The following is a 23,118-nucleotide window of genomic DNA, read 5'->3' on the forward strand; positions in this document are numbered from 1 at the left end:
GCAATTTTCAGGTGCATGATTGCATATGTTCCCTGTAATTCATTTTCCCTCACAAAGTGATTTTCAACTCCTGGCAGGAAAATATTTACAAACAAAGAATTGCTCTTTATTGCATCTTTTTACATGTACCAGTACATGGGCATAAATTCTATCAATTTATTCCAAATTTAATCATAATAATATATAATTTGTAAATAATTTGGCCATTTATAATTTTTACAAAAATTAAATAACCATTTAAAATATGAAAATTATATAGGATCTCAATCATTATTGAGAATTTTCATTATTATAATTCAAAATTTCCTATTCTCCAAGTTCTATATTTAATTAGTGGCTAGGATTGATTATCTGTTGTGATTTCTAATCTTTAACCCATCTAAGATATGGGCCACCACCATGTAACGATGATGAGCAGAGCAGCCAAAAGAAATCTGATTTTGTGATTATAAAACTGATATGAAGATTGCACCAAGCAACTAACCAACCAATAGCATTTCTTGTTTCTCCCTTGTGACCCAAACATGTGGTTTCTATGCAACTTAACTAAAGAGCCCTAAAATCTTCCCATTTCTCTCCCCAAAATTTTCTATTTCAGCTGTGCTACCCTTAATTCTCTCTTCCCTAACCAGATGAACAAACTCAAATCCCCTCATTGAAGATTCACAAACCCACTTGAAAGAAAATCAGATTTTTAGTCTCAAACCACAGCAAAAAAAATAATTGGTATGTGGTTTTCTTTACTATTTCTCAATCTTTGAAGCATGTCTGTTAGTGGGTTTTCTTTATTTGATCACTTTATGGCTTCTTCAATGCTTAATGGAGCTGAAAATCTTAAACTCTTTAGAGAAATAACTCCAAAAGGGTTGAGTTTTCTAGGGTCAGAATTTCATGGGAAGTTGGATTTGGTGTCTTATGGTAGGAATTTAAAATCTAGAAGAACCCAAACAGTACTTAGATGCAGTCTTGCATCTTCAAGACCAGCTTCTCAGCCTAGATTCATACAACACAAGAAAGAAGCATTTTGGTTCTATAGGTTTCTTTCTATAGTTTATGACCATGTTATAAACCCTGGGCATTGGACTGAGGACATGAGGGATGAAGCACTCGAGCCCGCTGATCTTTACGATCGGAGAATGATAGTTGTTGATGTTGGTGGTGGTACTGGTTTTACTACTTTGGGTATAGTTAAGCACGTCGATGCTAAGAACGTTACAATTATCGACCAATCTCCTCACCAACTTGCCAAGGCAAAGAAGAAGGAGGCCTTGAAGGAGTGTAAGATCATTGAAGGTGACGCAGAGGATCTCCCATTCCCTACTGATCATGCTGATAGATATGTTTCTGCTGGAAGGTATTGTTCAGCTTTCTTATTTATTTTTCTCAAATCTTTCTATTGTGAAGTATAGGTTATTATAGTAGTAGATATGTAGTAATCATGGTTTTAAAACTTGGTTTCGTGTCTCGTCTCGTCCAGGCCTAATACCAAGTCATCTCGGATGAGTTTTCCGATACGTTTGAGACGTCTCGTTCAAAAATCAAAAAAATTGAACGTGAGGTATTAAATCTTGGTAAAAAAACTGACTTGTGCATTTGTATCGTTCAGCCCTGATACCGAGTTAACTTGGATGATACGTTTCGGTCTCGGACGAGTTTTGAAACCATGGTAGTAATTTATTTGAATCGTAATAATCTGACATACCCACGTGGCATACTCAATCGACATCCCTGACGTGACATGTTTGGGAACTGTAGATCTGTATGCCTCCAGGTACACAATGCACTTCCCCATAAAAATGTGCATCCCGAGGGAACCGTGTACCCCGAGGAGTACAGATCTACGGTTCCCAAACATGTCACGTTAGGGATGTCAATTGAGTATGCCATGTGGGTAAGTCAGATTATCACGACTCAATTATTTAATGTGTATTGAGATATACCGAATCATATTGGTGTGGTAGTTTCGGTGGTTATCCAGTTATGTTAACCGAATGTATGTAACCATTGTTTATTTAATAGAAGAATCATGATAATCTGACTACCCCATGTGGCATACTCAATCGACTCCCCTGACGTGACAAGTTTGGGAACCGTAGATCTGTATGTCTTGGGATACACAACTGCACTCCCCCATAAAAAGTGTATCCTGAGGGAACCGTGTATCCCGATGTGTAAAGATTTACGGTTCCTGAAATTGTCACGTCAGGAGAGTCAATTGAGTATGCCCCGTGGGGTAGTCAGATTATCACGACTCTTAATAGAATGCTCACCAGAGATCAATGTAAGATTCAGTGTATCTTGATACACCTTAATAAACTATTACATAACTACTACTCTAATATAGACAACAAGTGATGTTGAAGATCACTTAGGGGCATTTGGTTTGGATTCTAGAATCTGATTCTTGCCCATGATCTGATTTTAGAATCAGTTGTTTGTTTAATTGGATTATAAAAGCAATTATCCCATAACTAGAAACAAGAATCAGCTAAAATTGGAAATGAGGCAGGACCCATTTCTTGCATTTTTTGGAAATTTGTTTCTTGAGTTTTTGCACTTTCATAAATAATTTTTTGTAAAAAAAAGTAGGAATGGAGTCAAAAAAATGAAATCTAGTTCTAGATTCTGAAAATCATTTTCCATAATCTGATTTTAGAATCGGATGGTTCATTTGATTTGGATTATGAAAGCAATTCTAAAATGTAGGAACTTAGTCAGCAAAATGAAATTCTAATTGTAGATTCTGAACCAAGTGCCCAATTTTGAAAACAAATATGAAAAAAAGTAGTCATCATTGAGTTTATTTATTTATTTTAGCAATTGGTGTCTGATGGAGATACTATGATTTTTATTTTATTTTTCAGTATTGAGTACTGGCCAGACCCGCAGCGTGGAATCAAGGAAGCATACAGGGTCTTGAAATTAGGTGGAAAAGCTTGTGTCATTGGTCCTGTGTATCCAACCTTTTCGTTGTCTCGCTTCTTCGCAGATGCCTGGATGCTTTTCCCAAAGGAGGAAGAGTACATTGAATGGTTCAAGAACGCTGGATTTAAAGATGTACAACTAAAAAGAATTGGCCCAAAATGGTATCGTGGAGTCAGGCGCCATGGCCTAATCATGGGATGCTCGGTGACAGGCGTAAAACCTGCATCAGGGGACTCTCCCCTGAAGGTAATTTCTCTTCATTCACCATTACCTTGAATGCATTATTGGAAAAAAAAAAAGGCCCATAAATGTTGTTGCATTATTTCCTCGTATAATTCATGTTGACGATTGGGTGTTTAGAGCAACTCCAATGCAAGACCTATCCCACTCTCCATCCCTTCTCAACTGCCATTTGGGGTCGTGAAAAATCTAAAATAAGGGTCTCCAATGCACTAAATATTTTAGGTCGTGGAATTTTCACGACCAAAAATGGGTAGCAAGACATTGTTTCTCTATCTTTTTGGAGGGAAAAAAAACTCATACAGTTGACTAAAAATTATTAAAATTTCAGATAGTTTGAAATTTGAATTGAATTAAAAATATATATATTAAAATATTTATGAATAGTCATTTTGGGTGGCACACTTGGGAGTGCATACCCCATGAATATCCAAAGTGGTTATCTTCGAGATAAGGTTTGATGATGAAGTTGGTACCCATTTGTGACATTATATAATGACTTGAGGGCTTGTGATTTCTGCTTAATTTGCAAAATAGATGTATGGGTTTTAAGCTTAAAGGCTTGATTTTCTTTGTTTTCATGGTATCTTCATTGTATGTGTGATACAGCTTGGTCCTAAGGAAGAGGATGTGAAGAAGCCTGTAAATCCATTTGTGTTCTTTTTGCGATTCCTTCTTGGCGCCATGGCGGCAACATACTTTGTGTTGGTACCCATTTACATGTGGATCAAAGATAAAATTGTTCCCAAAGGTATGCCTATTTGAGAGAGAAAATAAAGAATTGGATAGCATGCAATTCTTCAACAAAAATGGGTGTATGAGATTGAATGATTTAGTCTTTCCAGCTAGTGTTTGAGTTTCAGTGCAGCAAACTTCTTGTTAGTTACACATAACATCAAATAATAATCCTATTTTACTGAATTGGTTCATTTATCTCAACTATTTTCCTTGTTTTTTCAATGGAAGTTTGTGGTCTTGGAATAAGATGGTGAATATCATCCCAATGATTTGAATTGAACTATAGGGAAGGAAGCGTTAGAAGGCCTTAATGAAAGTCAAAACATTTTTTAATATATGAGTTAGAAGTTTTGGAATGGACTGAATTTATTTATTTATTATTTTTTTTTTTTGGCAAGGATGACTTCTGTGACTAGAAGATCCTCACAAAAAATCAGCCCATGCTGAAACTTCTTACCCCAATTTACAAGTTGAAGAATTGTGGACCATCAATTATTTGTAAATCACTTTTGACGTGATTAGAAGTTTCGGAATGGGCTGATTTTTATTATGGATCATCAAAAAATCAACTCATATTTTGAAAAATGTTTGGTTCTCTTTAAGGCATCCGAATACTTTCCTGAAAATTGTGGAGATTACCTCGGGTGCCACACATACGCTAAGGTAATGAGGGGTTAGGTCTGTCAATTAATTGGGGCCTGGGCAGTAGATTCACTTCAGTCTACGCGGGATTTATGCTATATAAAAAATATATATATATATATATATATAGATAATTCCATTTTGTTTTAATGTAGCGAAGGTCATACAGTTTAAATAAGCTAGATATTAATAGAAATGTCATTATCAAGTTAATATCAACTGCCAACCAAACCACTGATCTAACATAATTAATATGCAAGTAAAAAAAATAATCTTGTGACCGCTATCAAATACCTTTTAATTTAGACAGCCTTCATAAATTTGGGTGAATGTTTGAAGCACCTTCATGTCATAAAAATGACTAAACAACCATTAGATCATGATTTCTATAAAAATAATACATAAATTATTATTTCAATCCGACTTTGTGAAAATGTGCAATGTTCTAAAGCTGAATGAATCCACAAGTGAAATAGATCATAATGGAGTGAAAAATGTCTTAAAAGTTGCCACATTAATTATTAAAAGGGGAAAAAAAAAAAAAAACAAAACAAAACAAAATGAAAGCCCAGTACAAAGTACAGACCACTTTGGTAAGCTGTTCATAATACAAAGGTGCTTGAACATCCCGGAAGGACAGGCGGATGCCTGCTGGTGAGGCCCCAGCAACCTGCCTTCAAATTACCTACTCTCATTGTCAGGACTAACATCTCCATAGGAAACCAAGCCTCTTTTCTCAGCTGGAGATCTGGACCTAGATCTGCTGGGAGACCTTGAACTCACCTTGTCTACACGCTTACGTGGACACACATCAGCAGATAAAGATCGGGATAGGCTCCTACTCCTTGACTGTGACATCGACCTCGACCTTAACTTCCCCACATCTGAAGGGTTGCTTTCACCTCCACGTGGACCAAGCCGTGATCGAAGTGTCTCACTCATGGGAGGCCTCCCACCCTCTGGACTTCGACTATGTATTGGGCTCTGGCTGTGATCCCTGTCACGGCCAAGATAACCAACTGGGCTGCGTGAGATGCTCCTTCGTCGACTTCTGCTGCGGTATCTAGCAAAATGACGTATATGAGTAATGGGATAGAAAAAAGAGTCTAGGAACTAGGTGATGCTAGTTGAATCCATGGTTTCAAATCTCATTTTGATGTCCCATCCATTGAAGAGACCGAGTTGCCTCAGACGAGATAAACCATTAAACTCGTTTTATAAGGTTGATTAGAAGTCACGAGAAATTTAAAACCATGGTCTAATCACTACATCGTGTAAATAAAAATAGTGAAGGAATACCTGGGGGGACTCCTGCCTCTTGGTGGACTCCAGCGACGTCTTGGTGGTGAGCGCTCAGAATAACCTCTGTACCTTGTACACCCGAAAAAACCCAGAATCAATTCAAGTTAAAGACAACTCTTCCCTTGATTAGAATAGATGACTTGAGTTTACCTATCACAGTACCTTTCTTGAGTATTTCTTCCCCCGTAACGATAGGACCAAGGAGGTGATCGCTCTGGAGACGGGGTCCGGTATTTACGTGCATAGGAGTAACGCTCAGTGAAACCACGCCCTCTTCTAATACGTTTTGGATTGCCATCGGGAGAATGACTTCTTGACAAACTTCGACGATGGTTGGTAGCAGAAGGTTCAGGAGCTTTCCCGGCAGAGCTCCTTGTAGGAGTCCTTGAATAGCTTTTGTTGTTTTGCCTACTGGGCTCTCTAGCAGGACTAATACTTTGCACCCTTGAGCTCTTTCTCGGACTTCTTTTAGGACTCACACCCACAATTCTCTTCGGACTGCTACTCGAGCTCCTTCTGGGACTTAGGATCGAGCTCCTGCTCATCAAATACTCCAAAGGTTACGCCATTTTAAGATAGTCATTCAGTAAGATACGAAAATATGGATGAAATAAAATCAAGAAGAAACCTTGATTTGCTTGAGTTATTATCAGCTAATCGACTTGCAATTTTATCAGATCTCATTTGTGTGCCATGCCCGTTGATTAGATGTTCTGCATTTTCTTGAGAAAATTCACCCTCTTCATTTGTTTGCTGATCTACAACTGCTGTTATTTCTAACACATGTGGAGGAGATTGTCTTCTTACAACTACACGACATAATTAACCGCGGATCAAAATAATACTAATTCACGATTATTAAAATGAAATATACATTAAAAGACTTGCAGTCTCACATGAAAATTCACAACATCAATTAAATATATAGAATAAATCATCATCAGACTAGTGACAGAAAAGTTGGATTCTTGATCTTGAAAAAAAAAAAAAAAAAAGATTACATACCAAGATCATGGTTTTTATTGGTTTTATGAGTGGAGCCACGACGATTAGCTTCCTGGTCATCAGAGCTACCGTTGGTGCTACTCTCACTCTCTGAACCACTATAACTTTCTGAACTCCTGAAAACAAAACAAAACTAACGATGTGATTGTAGGAGCAAAACCCATAAAATAGAAAGCGGAAGCTTATATAACTGAAAACCAGACCGTTTGGACTTGCGTCTTGATCTTTTATCACGTTGTCTTCGTCTCTTCACCCTTCTCGTATCCTTCCTTTTTCGAACATGCTTGTGCTTGTCTCTCTTTGATGTTTTATTTCTCTTCCTATGCCTACCACCATCACTAGAACTTGAGTCTGATGGTGAAGAATCAGAATCGGAATCACTAGTAGAAGAATATGAGTCGGAATCAGAGTCGTTGGAGCTAGATGAATCAGATGAAGAGTGTCTCCTTTTTCTCTTTTTCCGTCTATCCTGGAGATGTTTCTTGTGTTTTCCTCGTCCTTTACCATCTGGACTATCATCAGAAGAAAGAACTTTCCCTGATTTTTCAATCTTCTTTTTTCCTGCAAGAAAGTCATTGAATGTAAAAATTAAAAAGATTTACCAAATTGTCCTTGCATCTACAAATAAGATTTTTACCTGGATTACTTTTCTCTGTTCTGACTGGATCGTGAGTTTTTGTTTCAGAAGCTTCACCACAATCTACAATTTTCACAGAACAGGAAGGTTTCCCCTGAACCGAGCCTACCTGTTCAATACTCTTTACAATGTCCATTCCCTTTACAACTTTTCCAAAAACGACATGTTTCCTGCACCATAAAGCATACACCTTATCACATGCCAGAGTAATTTTTTATAAACAAAAAACAAACAATTTTTTTAAAATAAACTAGAAGGTGGCATGTGCAAACGTACATGTATTGAAAGGGCTTATTTGTAATTTAAAAAGTATTGATTAAAGGGTTTTTGAAGAATACATAGTAAAATGGATATTTTTGTAATTTTGAAAATTAATCAACTTGTTTCTAGGGCCGTGTGTTGCAATTTTCTTTGTTTTTTTATATACCAAAATAACCCTGATTATATTGAGCTTAAATGTAAAGGTGGGGGATTAATGAGAAAAAAAAATAGTGTCAAACCAGTTCTACCCCGCCTTCTCTCATTATAATATTAAAGATGTTAGAAAATAGAAGAAATAGCAGGTGAAACTAGTAAGTTGGGGAGAAAAGGAATGCCAAAACAGATTAGTAAACCCAATAAGTGGTATATGCAACCAATTGAATTGTAAGACGAGTACGGACTAAATAATTAAATGAAAAATACAGTTAATTACAAGGGGAAAATTACCCATCAAGATGACGGGCAGGCTTGAAAGTTATAAAAAATTGAGATCCATTTGTGTCTTTACCAGCATTTGCCATTGAGAGAAGACCAGGCTCATCATGAATTAGCTTAAAATTCTCATCTGCAAAGAAATGGTAAAACTCTAACAAATTTCAAAGATATAGTTTAAACTAACCCAGAAAAAAAACACATACATACACACACCTGCAAACTTTCCCCCGTAAATACTCTCTCCACCAGTGCCTGCAAAGTATTATAAGGGATTGTGACTTAAAAATCTTTGCCACAAAAAATAAAATATACACAGAAGCTGCACTCAGTAGTATACCGTCACGCTTTGAAAAATCGCCACCCTGCAAAATTTGTAACCATCATCAATGTCTAATAACTGAAAGTTACTTTTAAGCCAGATTTAAAATAAAAAAATTGCTCTTTTTAAATTGATCGAAATGGAACCAAAATATTTGAAATGTTCCGAAACATTCACCTAAAATCATTAAATTTTAGTTTTTGTTAATAAATAATATAGAAAATGGTTTTCTAATGTTTAAAATGAAAGTTAGAATTGAAAATAACCAAAAAAAATAAAAAATTAACATCGATACCTATTAGAAATGCTTCAAAACATTCCATAACAAGTATAGGAACCTCAAACATTGCATTTTTTATGCACATAAAATAGCCTTTCTTTATTTGATTAAATGAATCTTCGAAGTTGCACTATTTGTTTGAGGGTTTAGTTAGCATTAAAACATTGAATTTGCTATGTTTTAGTATGTTTTGGAAAACAAATTGAAGCATCCCGAAACATTTGAAAACGTTTCAAAATGTTCCAGAATGCCAAGAAACCTAAGGCATATGACATACCTCAACTATAAAGAACAAGCAGAGCTGCCTTCCTTGAAATCAACACAGTTCAAGGATCAACAACATACCTGAGCCATGAATCCTTTAATTATGCGATGAAAAATTGACCCTTTAAAGTGTAACGGTTTTCCAGTAGAAGCTCCAATGCCCTTCTCACCTACAATGGGACCAAATCAGGGGATTTTCAGCTGCCACTAAAAGAAAAGGGGAATCAAAAAGTTTAGTTCTGCATATACCTTTCAACTTAATAGCAAGTTGGAGAAATCATCAATCACGTATAAAGGTGAATTATATGTTTTATCATAATCAATAAAGCATTGATAGTAAAAAATTATGGAAAGAGATATTTTTTCCCTCCCCCAGTAATACAACTAATTAATCTGACCTCTTTAGCAACATCCCACTTTTACCGTCAATTTAAACTTTATCACGCCTATGTTGTTTCCAAAAACTGATCCGTGATGATGTCAGTCTATAGAAAATGTGACTTCAATAACGAGGACAACATCTCTAGCGGTACGGGAAGACAGAGACAAGAATCCAATACATGGTTCCACATCTTCCTCTCTGTTCTATTTGAACCAAGTTTTTTGCACAAAATAGTATGATATGATTTACCCTATGTAGGTTGGACTGCTAAGAAAGAACCGAAAAAACAAAAACACTACTCCTTAATTTTACCAACATGGAAGCACAAAAAAGGGATGAAAGAAAATATATATATACATATATTGGAAGCACAACTTGACCATGACAAATAAAGAAAATTCAACATTTTTTGAAGAAAAAGAAAAAAGAAAAATATATTTTCTTTTCTTTTATTATAAGTGAAGAAAATCATATTTTCATGTCTTAAAAGTTAAAAGAATAATTGCAGTCATCAAAGACATCATCTAAGAGAAGAATCTAACTACAGTCAAGTAAAAGGTGGGTGGAGTTCAAGCAAACAAAATGACTCCAAGCACCCTGTATTGAAAGTCTGAAATTTCATACAAAATTATTAATTCATACTGAGCCAAAACAAAATGTTTAGTGAATACTTGCATAAGTAACATATATAATAAGAAGGCCGATGGCAAGATACCTGTGCAGAGTGCTCGGAAATTCTCCGCAGTCTTAGGAACAACATCTGAAAAAAGCTACAAATTTCAGAGAAGAGGTGTTAATTTGTATGCCATAGAAATATGCAACAAAATTAAGATTTCCTTGTCAAGAATAAAAATATAGCCAGATCAAATAATGAAAGAAACAAAAGAAGAGAAACGAACAAAGTGAAACAATCTGATCTGTCAGTTGTAACTTACCTCAATAACTATTTTTTCTGCAGGACCCCCATCAATGGATACATCCAAAAACATGAAAGGATTCTTTTTCTTTGCCATTATTCCTTACTCCACAGCTTATCTGCAACTAAACCAAGTTAGTAACCAATAACATAAATGAATAAAACAAAAGAAACGACATTTTATATTAATGTGTATTGAAGAAATAATGCAGTTCATTATCATAAACCAGAACTAGATTACACCTGTGTTACTGAATTTGCACTTAAGGAACCGAACCACGAACTGGTTCGAACCAAACCAGTTCACGGTATGGTTCTCTCTCTTGGTATGTTAAAAGTAGAGAACCCAGCGTACTTTGTTATTTTACACTAATTTTTCACCCCCCTCCACATATTAATAATATTTCAGACATCCCCCATGATTTTTCAAACTGATAGCATATCCCTTTGACTTTAGTCTATGGTAATAGACTGATAAAAAATTGACCAAATACCCACATCTTCAACTAAAAAAATCAGATTTTTTCTACCCAAAACCTACCATCTTCAACATCTTTTTCCCCTTACTCATCACTTCAACCTCCAAATACCCACATCTCTGTCTACCCCTACAAACTGGGTTCATTCTTGACTGGTGAACCACAAATCGCGAACCCGAATTTGAACCAAGCAAACCCACAAATCAAGTAACATAAGATTACCAACAGAATGTAGAGATACATCCACTCACATTGTATTGGAAATTTTGCCTTTGGGGTCCATTTACTGGATCAAGAATTAAATACTCAGTATGATCCAGTATACACCCAAATTCATGCAGACAATATATTGTATTTCAATACGTAATTACTCATTCTAATTGACTTTAGAAAAGACAGCTGCTTCATAAACCCATTATCAAAAAAATCTCCATTTTTTTTTTGTTCAAAATTTCATAAAACTCTCCGAAGAAGGGATCAGCCAATCAAATCAGTGAATCCACAAATTAATCAGTGGTTTATTGATTAATTGCCAAATATGGTAATATGTCAACCTTTCAACCCCAAAACTTTATCTACTTCAACCATAAAATCTCAAGAAAAACATGAGAATTTTTTCAGGAGGTTGAAGATGATGGGTTTTGGGAAGGAATCCAAAAACATTATTTGTATAATCCCAAGAATTTTCCCCAATTTTTTTACGAAACTTTCCCTAACTTATCTGAATTAATCGAACTGAACCCGCATCAAATAATTTCCCAATCCCAACTTGGTTACTTTGAATAAACCCACACTTTAAACTTCAAAGCATTTCTTTTCCAGAAACCTAATTGCAAAACCCTAAACATTGACTTTGGATCTGATTTTTTTTTTTCAGGTTCGTAACTCCCTGATGCATCAAGAACATATCTTTATCAAATCTACAAGAAGATTAGATCAAATCAGTAAACCCCCCAAAACCCTAAACCCTAGCCCTAACTTTTCACCAACAATAAGCTTTTTAAACTCAAAAAACTCCATTTTTCACAATACTATTTCAACATTTATGAAGAGATTCAAATCGAAACGAAACAGAGACAAGTGAAGAAGAACTAAATAGGTACAACAAATTAAAACCCTAAAAGTAAGAAAAATGCCCAATCCATCACAGAATTTGATAGAGTTTCTTAACTGACCTGGAGCTAATGGAGGTGTCTGTTCAGTTGATCCAACTCCAAGATTAGGTCTTGGGCAACAAAATTAGTCTACGAATGAGGTAAAAGCCCTAGCTTTGATCTTACTTGGATTTTTACACAAAATAAAAGTTAAAACCTTTTAGGCCAAATGTTTTCTCTGGAGCTACAATCCAGAATTCTTTAGTGTTGTGGGGACTGGGGAGTTTCATTCACACGTGGACACACCAATATCAGACCTGAGATCCGAACCAATAAACATGGGTCCGGATCAAGGATTTAGGTTTCAATCAGGAGATAACTTATCAATTCAATTTTGGATCAATCACCCCTGGTCCGATGTGGGAAGCATTTGATTATTTGTGAGATTTATAAATGATGTATATATAATTATATTTTGGCTAATGATTTTCTGACTCGATTATTTTCACCTAGTCTATACACGGTTGATGTGGCAAGTGCACAAAACCATTGATCATTTTCTTCGGGATACATAACAAAAACAATTAATGTTCTGTGCCCTTGCCTCGTTAACTAAGTACTACACAAATGAAAAAAATCAAGTCAGAAAATCGCAACTCTTATTTTTTTACATATGTTTTTATTAAGATTAATGATAGACTGACTCAAAATTCTCTCGTTTGATGTGACATGTCCCCAAAATCATAAATCTTTTTCATTATGTATCCCGAAGAGAAAGATTTATGGTAAACTGCACATGCCATGTCATGCGAATGAAGGGACTCTTTTATTAAATTAAAACAAATTAGATTAAGATCCACCGAAAATATTAATTTTTCTGATCGGATTTTGAACAATGCTTATCATCTCAAATGGGAACTGGACTTAAAACAGAGATCCAATTGGCTATTGATTAGATCTAGTGTAATAAAATTCTTATCAATACCAATCGAAACCTAATTTGGCCTCATCAGTTACATTCAAAAGTACATAGACGTTATCCTCGGTGCATGTCGGGATAGGGAACTATATATGTCTCAAGGATTAGTGGTCTAGGAGGCATGGATACCTCGGTTTAAAAAAAATAAAAAGTTATACTCGAATATCTCATTTCGCTCACTATTAGTTTTGAAAAATGGAAGAGGTTTGATAAGTTGCAAATTTCAAATTTAACCTATTTAACATTGCCACAGAAATTACAATGAGAGGTCTGCAAAGCTGCTTAAATGTCAATATCTCCAAAACTTTATTACAAGCTTCTCTCTCTCCAAAAAAAAATACATATAAATCTAAAAAATGAGCCAACCTCACTTCAAACTGTAAATGGAAAAGAAGACAAATAATGAGAATCCACAAATACAAAGCTAAACAATCACTTTTTTTCTCTCAAACATTACACACGCATCAATAAGCTCTATCACCTTCACTCTCTCTCTCTCTCTCTCTCTCTCTCTCTCTCTCTCTCTCTTTATCACTCACACAACACAGACCTCATTGAGAACATATAAATAAATAGATGAACTCTTATTGTATCACTGCTGTGCAACACATGCAATTGCTGAAGAAGGAATACTTGGCCTTGGGCTTCTCTCTCCCTCGAGGTGAAGTGGCCATGATAGAGTTCCACTCGTCTTCATCTGCTTTCTTCGTAACTATTCTCTCTTGTTTCTGTTTTGATTCGACAACATGACTTTCTTCCTTCAAGTGGCTTAGTAGTGGAGTTTTCGACTTCTCTGAATTGTTTCTTTCCAATGCAATGACTTGCTTTTCTTCCACCATTTCCTCGTCCGGTAACGCCTCATGACCAGATTCTTCGTTACTTGCTTTAAATGCTTCAAATTCAATTCCTTGACATAGTAATGGGGTTTCATCGGACTCTTCAGTTCTCGCATTGCTTGAAACTTCAGTTACCTCAGCTTGGGTTTTCGAGTTTTCCGAAAATTCAGAATTTTCATCTTCTAAACTCATGGTCTGATGCAGTAATGGGTTGTGCTCAGAATCTTGTTTGGTGGATTCGCTGGTTGTCAAGACTTCAGTTTCTGCAATTGGGCTGTCAAAATTATAACTCAGCTCTGTTCTAAAATCCATGCTTGAATCATGAACACATTCAGAGTCTGTTACATCGGGCATCAGTTCTTGCCACTGAGATCGATCCATGTAAGTGTCAAATGTTTCAATTTGCATAGAAGTTTCCATCGTTGGGAATCCTAAAGCAAAATTAGAAGTTTTACTAGCATCAACCTTGTTGGAACTCTCTTGATTTGATTCCAAGGTTGAGATTCTCCTGTTTTCTACCATCTCATCAGCTCCCACTACAGAGAGGTTCTGTATGGAATTTTGAGATTGATCCAGAGACACGTACGTGGGGACCGAAATCTCTGCCGATTCAGTAGGGTGCAACTGACACAAGTCCGGGTCCACCATTTCTCTTTCATTTGCTTTCGCTGTGATGACCTCCTCGGTTAAATCACACAAGGAGAAGGAATATGTAGGAAGTGTTTCTCCTTCACCAATGGTATTAGCAGACGTAAATTCAGATGGAGAAGTAGAATTTTCATCAACCGTATCAGTTTCTTCCTCCAAATCCTTGCCGATTTCCTCACAAACTGAACTCATGTCGCTGAAACAAACATCAACTTGGTGTTCATTGTCACTCACCTTCGTCTCGTCCATTTGAAAATCGCTCATGATCCCACAGTAGTGCAATCCATCAACCTCACTTCCTTTCATCTTATTTTCGTGATCGATGCCTATTATCAAAACTTCAGATTCACAATTATTCATCTTGTCCACCTTCGATCCTTCCATTGACCCCTCAACGTGTGTAACCGATCCATTCTCAATCAGTTTCATGTCATCGATTAGAATTAAAGAATTGTCTTTGGATTCAGAATCCTCCACTTGAAAAGATTCAAGTGATTCATTTAATGGAACCCCTTTTGGTTGCTGAACATCATTCGACAGAGTTGTCGCTCTTTTCCCAACTTCATCTGCGATTTCAAATTCCATTTGATGGGTATTGCTTGTATCTAGTACTTCCTCATCTTGAGATTCCATTTCTTTCTCTGCTGTGTCATCCCTATTCTTTTCTACTAAATAGGTAATAGGGATGTCACTTCCTTCCAAAGTGTGTACTATATCGTGAATCTTTAGTCCTTTTTCCTCAGAATCATGAGGCCCGTTCAATCCTAGGACGCCCACTTCGCTTCCATGCAGTTTGCTGTCGTCTTCCATATATGGTTCAATGTGAATACCGACAAGCTCCTCTTGATCAGACTTCAAATCTATGGATTGGGCCTCAGATTTTGAATCTAGAGATGAATTCATCGCCTCTTCTCCCTCTGTTTGAAATTCTTAACTAATTAATTCAAAGTTATCAAGATGCTTTTAACTAAATATATCTACGCAATCATGTCTTCTAAGGATATTAATATAGGATCGAAGGCTATACTTGTGTAAACTAATTAGCTAAATATATGTTTCTACGGGTATTAAAAATTATTGAAGGATTCAATTTCTATATATATTAAATGCATCAAAACAATAATCCTGATAAACGAGAAACATAAAATACTACTAACCTCTTTCGATTGATGTCTGTTTCTGAATTTGGTTTTCCGAAGATGAAGCTGTCTCATGAAAAGATACATCTTCAGATGTTGAACTTGAAACTAAATGGGTCTCTTTCTCATTTATGTCGTTCGACGTGAATGGAGTTATCGATGTACCTCCAAGAGCTTGAACCTCAACATTATCTGTTTCTAGAGTGGAACAGTAGCCAAACTAAGATAAATGATAAATAGATAAACAAAATATAGAGACAAACAAACAAGTTTACTCTAGAACTGAAATTAGATTTCTAATTGGTTTAAAACAGAAACTAATTCCAATTTTCAACAAAACAAATTACTGACCTTCATGCTTTCCATGAAAATTCTCCTCTTCGGGTGAAGAAATTGGTTCATTTTCAACTTTTATGTCGTCTGTATTAATTGAGGTGACTGATGCTTCTGAAGGTTTGTTCGGTTTTTCAATATCAATATTATCTTGCTCTGCATTAATCCATTAGTATTAACTGTAAGCACATTACGAGTTCTTATTTTAATTAGTTGTGAACTTGAAACTGAATAAACAGTTGAACATCATCGAATAACATACCTTGCAAACCAGACACATTGTTGTTGCCCATCTCATTGCCCATGTCAATTATCCAAATCCTGCAATCTCAACAAATAAGTTACCATGGAAATTAGATAAGACCAGTCTCTTAAAATTAAAATATGAACTCCATACCATGGTAATGGTCTTCAACATTCAGACAGCTTTAAACATTAGTAGAAAACTTGAATTCTGAAACATTGTCAGTGAGTTAATACTTGATTAAAACAGCTAGCATTCACATTGCTTAAAGCATAAGCCTCAATTGGGTCATCAATCAATAACACACAACGGAATCAAGAAAAGATAAAGATTGATAAATTCGATTAATATTTTACTATACAACGGATCCAACCACACAAAATTAATATTAATTCATTGTCGGTGATGCAACATGCCTTGAGTAGCTGATATGATTATCCTAGGCTCTAATTTACTACCTGGCAATTTGAAGGTGTGTTTCATTGAAGAATGAATATTTCAACACACCTTAATGGACCCAAGCTATATGTCTTACTGATCGGAATTTTCCATTTTATCAAATTCGTGGACAGTCGTGAAAATATGAACTGCCCATCAAAATGTTGATGGATTGCTTGGTTAGAGTCATGATCTTGATCGGGTCCATCAGATGTTGGGTGGGTAGTAACTCTGCATGGGCACAGCGTGGATCGTTGAGGTACTGAACTATGTGTCTTCTCTTTCAACGGTGGATGTGGTGGGGAATGTGGTTGATGGGTTTGATGGATCTCTATCTGTAAAAGCTATTCAAGGTGGCATTGGAGGGGCTAAGAACAGTTTATTAATGTCAATGTAATCATGGCTTTCCATTTTCTTTGGTACTCACTATATGCTTAAATGTAGTCTAAATGGGCCCTTATCTCTTTATTTCTCTTTCTTAATGAGAAAGATAGACTTAAATGTTAGCCAACTATTCTCACATTGTAAAGAACTAGCCTTTGGAATGATTAGATCCATTTGCATCTCTTTAGGGGAGGTTTCTTTAACAAAGCACTGAATACCATGGCAACTAAAAAGCTAAAAGATGAGGAAGTCATCCACCCAGATCACTTTGTCTAGTTGAGCTCATCAATTGCAAAGGAATATGTTCATGATAAGGATAACCATGGGTTCGATGGGTGGGTAGACCCACTTTCATTAGTCAAATGGACAAACGTTTACTATCATGTTCATGGTTAATTGCCTTTCCACTAAACTTTGGTATGGTGCGATCGACTAGTATTGCTACCCATCAATCTCAAAATCTTACAATAGTTAGCACGAGCATTTAACAATCAAGATTACTATCACTAATTGACAATGAGAATATAGTTAAGGACAACGTTTTGTCCTATAAGGAAAAAAAGTTTCGGAATGGGCTGATTTTTTGTGAGCATGATCTCTATGGTGTGGAAATAATCCTCACAAAAAATCAGCCTATTCTAAAACTTTTAACCCTCTAAAAAAGGTTACAAGCTATCAGTAAAAAAATGAGCAGTCCACAATTCTTCAACTTATAAACTGGGGCTAGCAATTTCAGAGATCATCCTCACAAAAAAGCAGCCCATTCCCAAATTTTTAACCCATATAAGACAAAATGCATTATCTAGAACATTGTCTACAATGTTGTCTATGGAACCCAACCTATAGTTAAAGTTGGAATGTTTGAACAAATGAAGAATTCTTTTAAATTAGTAGCAATTTAGGTTTCACTTTTCTCATACCATTGTTTTTCTATTGATGTTATTAGCACCAATATTATTCATGGTTTTGAAAATTGTTTGAGACTGAAACAAGATGCCATTACCGACATTTTCCATCTTATTCTTATTTTAGGTTCACAGATCTGCAAAAATATTTTTCTTTTATAGCACATTAAAATAAGAAAGTGTAATCAACAAGTAGATGGAGCGAAGGGTTTTGTTCAAAGAAGATGGAAAATAATTTCAAGAATTGACTTTTATGTAAGGAAATGATGTGTTTGGAATGCTAAGGATGGGCTTGAGAAATAAATGCTAGGATTTTCTTTGAACTTCTAGGCCAAAAATTCCATGGAAAAGAAGGATTTTGTTCAAAGATGGAAAATAATTTCAAGAATTGACATTTATGTAAGGAAGTGATGTGTTTGGAATGCTGGGGATGGGCTTGAGAAATGAATGCTAGGATTGTGAGTTAGACAATCAGGACTCAATCGAAAAAGAATGGGAAAATTATTTTAAGGACCCTGGTGGAGAGATTTTTTTTTCTAAATAAACCTTAAGTTTTGGGCGGTATCTTAATAATCCATTTTAGTAATTTTTTCTTTTCTTAATAGTCATTGAACCTCATCTCCCACATTTCTCATGATTGAATGTCCTAACCATTCAAATTCATAATTTTTAAAAATAAAAAATTGGATTTTTGACATTTCAATCGAATTTCGGAGACTCCATTCCGACAGAAAAGCTTTAAGAAGGAAGAAGCTATTTTCAAAGATGTTTTCAAATATTTTGAAGATGTATGTAAAAAATTAGGGGGTATAATCATTTTTTTTTCTTAGTTTTGGATGAAAATCAATCAAAAATGGTTCTTTCAGCTTGAAATCATCTAAACAAGTCGTTATCTCAAGTTTTTAGTTGACCTTTCAATGTATTTTAGTCGAAAAAACTCAAAATTTGAAAATGGGTGGGTTTTACCAATGTTGAGTTCCCCACTTTATATTTATTGTCGAACTTGACAATAAATAATGGTGAGTTCAACAACAAATAAAAAGTGTTCAACCCGACAATAAATAAAAAAAGCAGTGAGTTGGCCAATAATGAGGGACCATTAAGAAATAAAAAATTTACTAAATATCCTACCAAGCTATCGCCCAAAACTTAGGGACTATTTAGAAATAAATCCCTCCGTCAGGATCCTTTAAGTAATTTTTCCTATAAAAATAAAAATAAAATAATTAAAGATAGGACATTGACTTTTACCTGTGTTTCAAAAAGTCAGATTGAAGCAGTGGTTCCCGATTTTGAAATTAAATCGGTTTGGCTAATGAGATATTGCGTAGTAAATTATCCTTTTATTATGAATATGAATGAAGGTACATTAGGAAAAATATATATATGAGTGATTTTTTCGCTCACAGCCCAACAATTGTTTGACATGTGGTGTAAATGACATCAGCAATAGAGAGATAATTTCTCTCTCCAGCGCAAGTCCAAGGATTTCAAATTTTAATTTTAAGATTTCAAAATTTAAAATAGATTGTTGGGTGAAGATGGATTATCACATTGGCAATCTAACACCACAACCTTCTAGATTTCATGATAAAATTCATATTAAAAAAAAAAGTTTGTTTTACATTTATCCAGAATTTTGAAAATGAAGAGCTACCGAGCACTCAATATAACCCCGTGGCATCGGATCATGCTTTTGAATGCCACAAAGTGACCTGATGAAGAAATTTCATTTTTTCCCAGTGTGGTTAGGAGAGAAATTCTCTCTCTTATTGTCGATATAGGCAGATCCCAACGAGAAAAGATTACAGAAGGTTAATATGTACGAGTCAAATTAAAAGAAAAAAAAATTAAACCTTTATTATTATAATGAGAAAAGGATGAACGGAAGAATGAAAATATCCCAAATTTTACATTTAATTCCACTATTGTTTTGTTATTATTGGTAAGCTTATTGTTAATGAGTTCAATAACTTAATGTTGACGGGATTTGAACTCAGGTGTCTAATATCATCACACAAAGACTTTAACATATAGGCTAGCTGGTGAAAGCGCCCTTAATCCGCGGGGTGCGCGGATCCACTTTTGATTTTTGAGATTTGGGAGTCGCCACCTAGTTATTAAGGTCTAGGAACCGAACATTGACTCAAAATGAATAAAAAAATAACTAATTTACTAAAAAAAATACTGAGTCCGGGGATCACGTTACGGGGTTGGAAGGTGTTAGGCACCAACCCCACCCGGCAAACGCCGGTCTCTACTAATTCTCAAATAAAACTACATTGCTAAAAATACCTAAATAAAAAAATAAAAGAAATTTAATTTCACGAACACGACGGTTTTGTTCCATCAAATCTGATAGAATAGCTCTTCGTATAGTACTCCTTGCTTCGTTCTACTATCGGATTCGTTTCAAATCCCCAAGACGAAATATCTCCTTCTTAGATCTGAAATTTTCTTATTTATTTTTTGGATTTCTGAGTATTTTTGAAGGGTTTTTAGGTGTTTTTTGAGTTAAAGTTGGGGTATGGATGTTAGGTAAGGAGTTGGGGCTTCAAAATTAAGGTTTATGGGAGGCTAGGGAAGCTTTTTGACATATTTTTCTTAGGTTTTTTTTATATACAAAAATAGGTTGTAGAGACCCTTATTTATAGATTTTTTTAAATGCTTTTTAAATAGAGTTAGTGTTTAATTAGAATTGTTTTAAATAGAGTTAGTATTTGATTAGAATTGTTTTAAATAGAGTTAGTGTTTAATTAAAATTACTTTAAAATAGAGTTATAATTTGATTAGAATTGTTTTAAATAGAGTTAGAGTTTAATTAGAATTGTTTTAAATAATTTTAGAGTTTAATTAGAATTATATTAGTATTAAGGTTTGACTTGACTTTAAGATTTTGAATTGAGTCTTACTTGATTAACTTGACTTTAGGATTTTGACTTGAGTCTTACTTAATTGACTTTAATTTTAATTAGAATTTCACTTTACATTAATTAATATTATAATATTTAATTTTAGAATTTTTAATTATTAAAATTGTGAAATTACCATTTTACCCTCGAAGATGACTTTTTGCGTTTTAAGTCATTTTTCGATGTTCCGGGATGTTTTGGAATCGATTTTTCATAAAGAATTCGATGAGAATATTAGTTTGTGTCATTTATGAAAATTTTTGTGTAAAATGATCGAGAACTTTATGAGAGGCATTTTCGTAATTTTGTCGAATTTTGTGAAAATTGGCGAAATGATTTATTTGGTTTTGATTTGTTATTTTATGTGTTTGAAAGGATTTTCCTAAGCGTACTGTAGGCTCTAGGGATATTTTGATGTTAGGGGTATTTTGATAATTTGATCATTATTTAGTGATTTTTATCGTAAAAGTTCTTTTTTTCTGCAAAATGATGATTTTTATATTTTCGAGGTTATATTTTCCTAGTGTAGCGTAGTTTCTAAGGTTTTGTTGGTTTGAGATACCTCATATGAATTTTTGAAACATATCTAGTAACAAATAAAGCATTGGAATGATCATCCATCATTGGGAACCGTTGCGATCAGGTTGACGAGTTGATTAATCAGGCGGGTACAAAAATGAGGTGTCTACAGCTGGCACCTACTTAACCTCATTATTATTGTGGACATTTTCGTTACAAGGAATAGAATTTCAATGCTATGACTTCCTATAATCACATTGGTTAGTTTTTAGTTTTTTCAAATTAAAAAAATATCATTTTTATTATTTTGTCTGTAAAATCACATTAATTAATGTTTTAAATTATAAAAAATAAACCCTTATACTATACAAATGATAAACTAGAAGGTGGTATGTACAAACACACATGTATTAGAAGGATTTATTTGTAATTTAAAGTATTAATAAAAGGATATTTTAAGATTATATAATAAGAGGATATTTTTGTATCTTTCAAAATTAAATGACGTGATTTTGGTTCTTGTGATATCCAAATTTTGATGTCAAACCACTTCTACTCCGCCTTCTCTCATTATAATAATAACAAAATAAGATTATCTATTTAATTTTTTTAAAGTAATTATAAAATAGTTAAATCATGTATAAATCCAACTTTTTATAAATTTGTGCGTTTGATAACTTAATCTGGTTTCTTTAAACCGTGAGTCCATGACATAAACGTAGAGGTACGATGATGTTGTTTATATTTTCCCATTATTTTTATTTTTATTTTTTATTACCGGGTAACCTTGTAGACAGTGGACCGGGCTCGTATTTATCCTTTGCCCAATCCATAGACCATGGTCTTGTCCAAGGATTAATCTTGGGCACATACAATGCCTGCACATGACACACACTAGGTAAGTGAGGATGCACACTCACGCGGGGGGGGGGGGGGATATGAGGACTAAATGCTCATCCTAGGTATCGAACTCATGACCTATTTGCATTAACCGCTTATCTGTCCATAATTGCCATTCAACTAGAGACACTCAAAGTTTCCCCATTGTTTCCTAAAAAAGATGGTTTAATATTAGGTGATTTAGGCATACCCCTCCATGTTTTGGTGAATACTTGAGACACATAGGGTTGGCAATGGATAAGTTTGGTATCAGATCATTACCAATCCCCTATCAATCTGAAATCTTCACCCTACAATCAAGATCCGCTCCAATCTGATAAGATTTTGTTCAATCCTAATTCGATCATATCTAACACACGATTTTTATTGTTGTTGAAGAAATAAGGTTTTGGGAAAAAACTAGGGTAAGGGTTTGAGAGAGAAAAAGAAATATACATTGATTTGGAAGAGTTTGGGACAAATCCCCTAGGTGGTGATTAGAATTCAAGACCTTTGTTTGAGGAGCGTGGCCCATAGATTTTAATAACTCATGAAAATTACACATGATCCCAACAATTAAAATACAAAATTCAAATCCCAGAAACCTGAGACCCAGCTAGCTTAGTTGGTAAAGTCTTTGGTTGATGATACTAGAAACCTGAGTTCAAATCTTGCTAACTCCGATTTACTGAACTCATTTAAAATAAGCTTACCGATAATATAAAAAAATACAAAATTCAACAATTGAGATTTATTCTTAGGATAAATCTCTCCAAGATTTATGTTGTAATGAGATTGATTTAGGTTATTGGATATTGTTTCCCTATAGTTCCCTATTGTGACTTTTCTATGGTCTTGACTGGGTCACTTTGAAAATAAATAACAATACAACACCCAAATCCTCAAGATTTGGTTGCATAGATTAGAAATGGGAAAAAAATCCACAAAATAACTTTTCTAAAATCATGATCAAAGGTTTTGAA

General features: G+C 34.7%; 2 protein-coding genes across 16 annotated transcripts; one reads left to right on the forward strand and one right to left on the reverse strand.

Annotated features, from left to right (window-relative positions):
• Nucleotides 1–484: 484 nt before the first annotated feature.
• LOC147395692 (2-methyl-6-phytyl-1,4-hydroquinone methyltransferase, chloroplastic-like) lies at nt 485–4,086 on the forward strand. Its single transcript, XM_086451919.1, has 3 exons — nt 485–1,354; nt 2,865–3,171; nt 3,775–4,086. Exons 1-3 carry the CDS (start codon nt 765–767, stop codon nt 3,928–3,930), a joined length of 1,053 nt encoding a protein of 350 aa, XP_086308045.1. The 5' UTR covers nt 485–764; the 3' UTR covers nt 3,931–4,086.
• A 911-nt stretch (nt 4,087–4,997) lies between these two features.
• LOC147395693 (peptidyl-prolyl cis-trans isomerase CYP63-like) lies at nt 4,998–12,162 on the reverse strand. Of its 15 annotated transcripts, none has more exons than XM_086451914.1 (14): nt 12,001–12,162; nt 10,366–10,460; nt 10,146–10,200; nt 9,130–9,218; nt 8,523–8,547; nt 8,399–8,437; nt 8,198–8,315; nt 7,490–7,659; nt 7,056–7,413; nt 6,853–6,968; nt 6,476–6,656; nt 6,010–6,384; nt 5,845–5,910; nt 4,998–5,596 (listed from the first exon to the last, which is right to left on the reverse strand). In XM_086451914.1, the coding sequence occupies exons 2-14, from the start codon at nt 10,441–10,443 to the stop codon at nt 5,227–5,229; spliced, it is 2,040 nt and encodes a 679-aa protein (XP_086308040.1). In that variant the 5' UTR covers nt 10,444–10,460; nt 12,001–12,162; the 3' UTR covers nt 4,998–5,226. The 15 variants fall into 15 exon arrangements, with proteins under 15 accessions (XP_086308040.1, XP_086308039.1, XP_086308036.1 ...); XM_086451913.1 differs by having other exon boundaries at nt 4,998–5,599; XM_086451910.1 differs by having other exon boundaries at nt 5,998–6,384.
• Between the last annotated feature and the right edge of the window lie 10,956 nt (nt 12,163–23,118).

The sequence above is a fragment of the Akebia trifoliata genome, chromosome 8, assembly GCF_017979445.1.
Source record: "Akebia trifoliata isolate Shusen 1 chromosome 8, ASM1797944v1, whole genome shotgun sequence".
Lineage (NCBI taxonomy): Eukaryota > Viridiplantae > Streptophyta > Magnoliopsida > Ranunculales > Lardizabalaceae > Akebia > Akebia trifoliata.

What these genes read in the sequence shown, in the direction of transcription:
- LOC147395692 (XM_086451919.1), top strand. Translation starts at nt 765, where the DNA reads ATGTCTGTTAGTGGGTTTTCTTTATTTGATCACTTTATGGCTTCTTCA. An exon ending in AGATATGTTTCTGCTGGAAG is followed by an intron (nt 1,355 to 2,864) that starts GTATTGTTCAGC and finishes TTTATTTTTCAG; the next exon opens with TATTGAGTACTGGCCAGACC. An exon ending in CAGGGGACTCTCCCCTGAAG is followed by an intron (nt 3,172 to 3,774) that starts GTAATTTCTCTT and finishes TGTGTGATACAG; the next exon opens with CTTGGTCCTAAGGAAGAGGA.
- LOC147395693 (XM_086451901.1), bottom strand. Translation starts at nt 10,443, where the DNA reads ATGGCAAAGAAAAAGAATCCTTTCATGTTTTTGGATGTATCCATTGAT. An exon ending in CCTGCCCGTCATCTTGATGG is followed by an intron (nt 7,660 to 8,197) that starts GTAATTTTCCCC and finishes TTTATGGTGCAG; the next exon opens with GAAACATGTCGTTTTTGGAA. An exon ending in AACAGAGAAAAGTAATCCAG is followed by an intron (nt 7,414 to 7,489) that starts GTAAAAATCTTA and finishes ACTTTCTTGCAG; the next exon opens with GAAAAAAGAAGATTGAAAAA.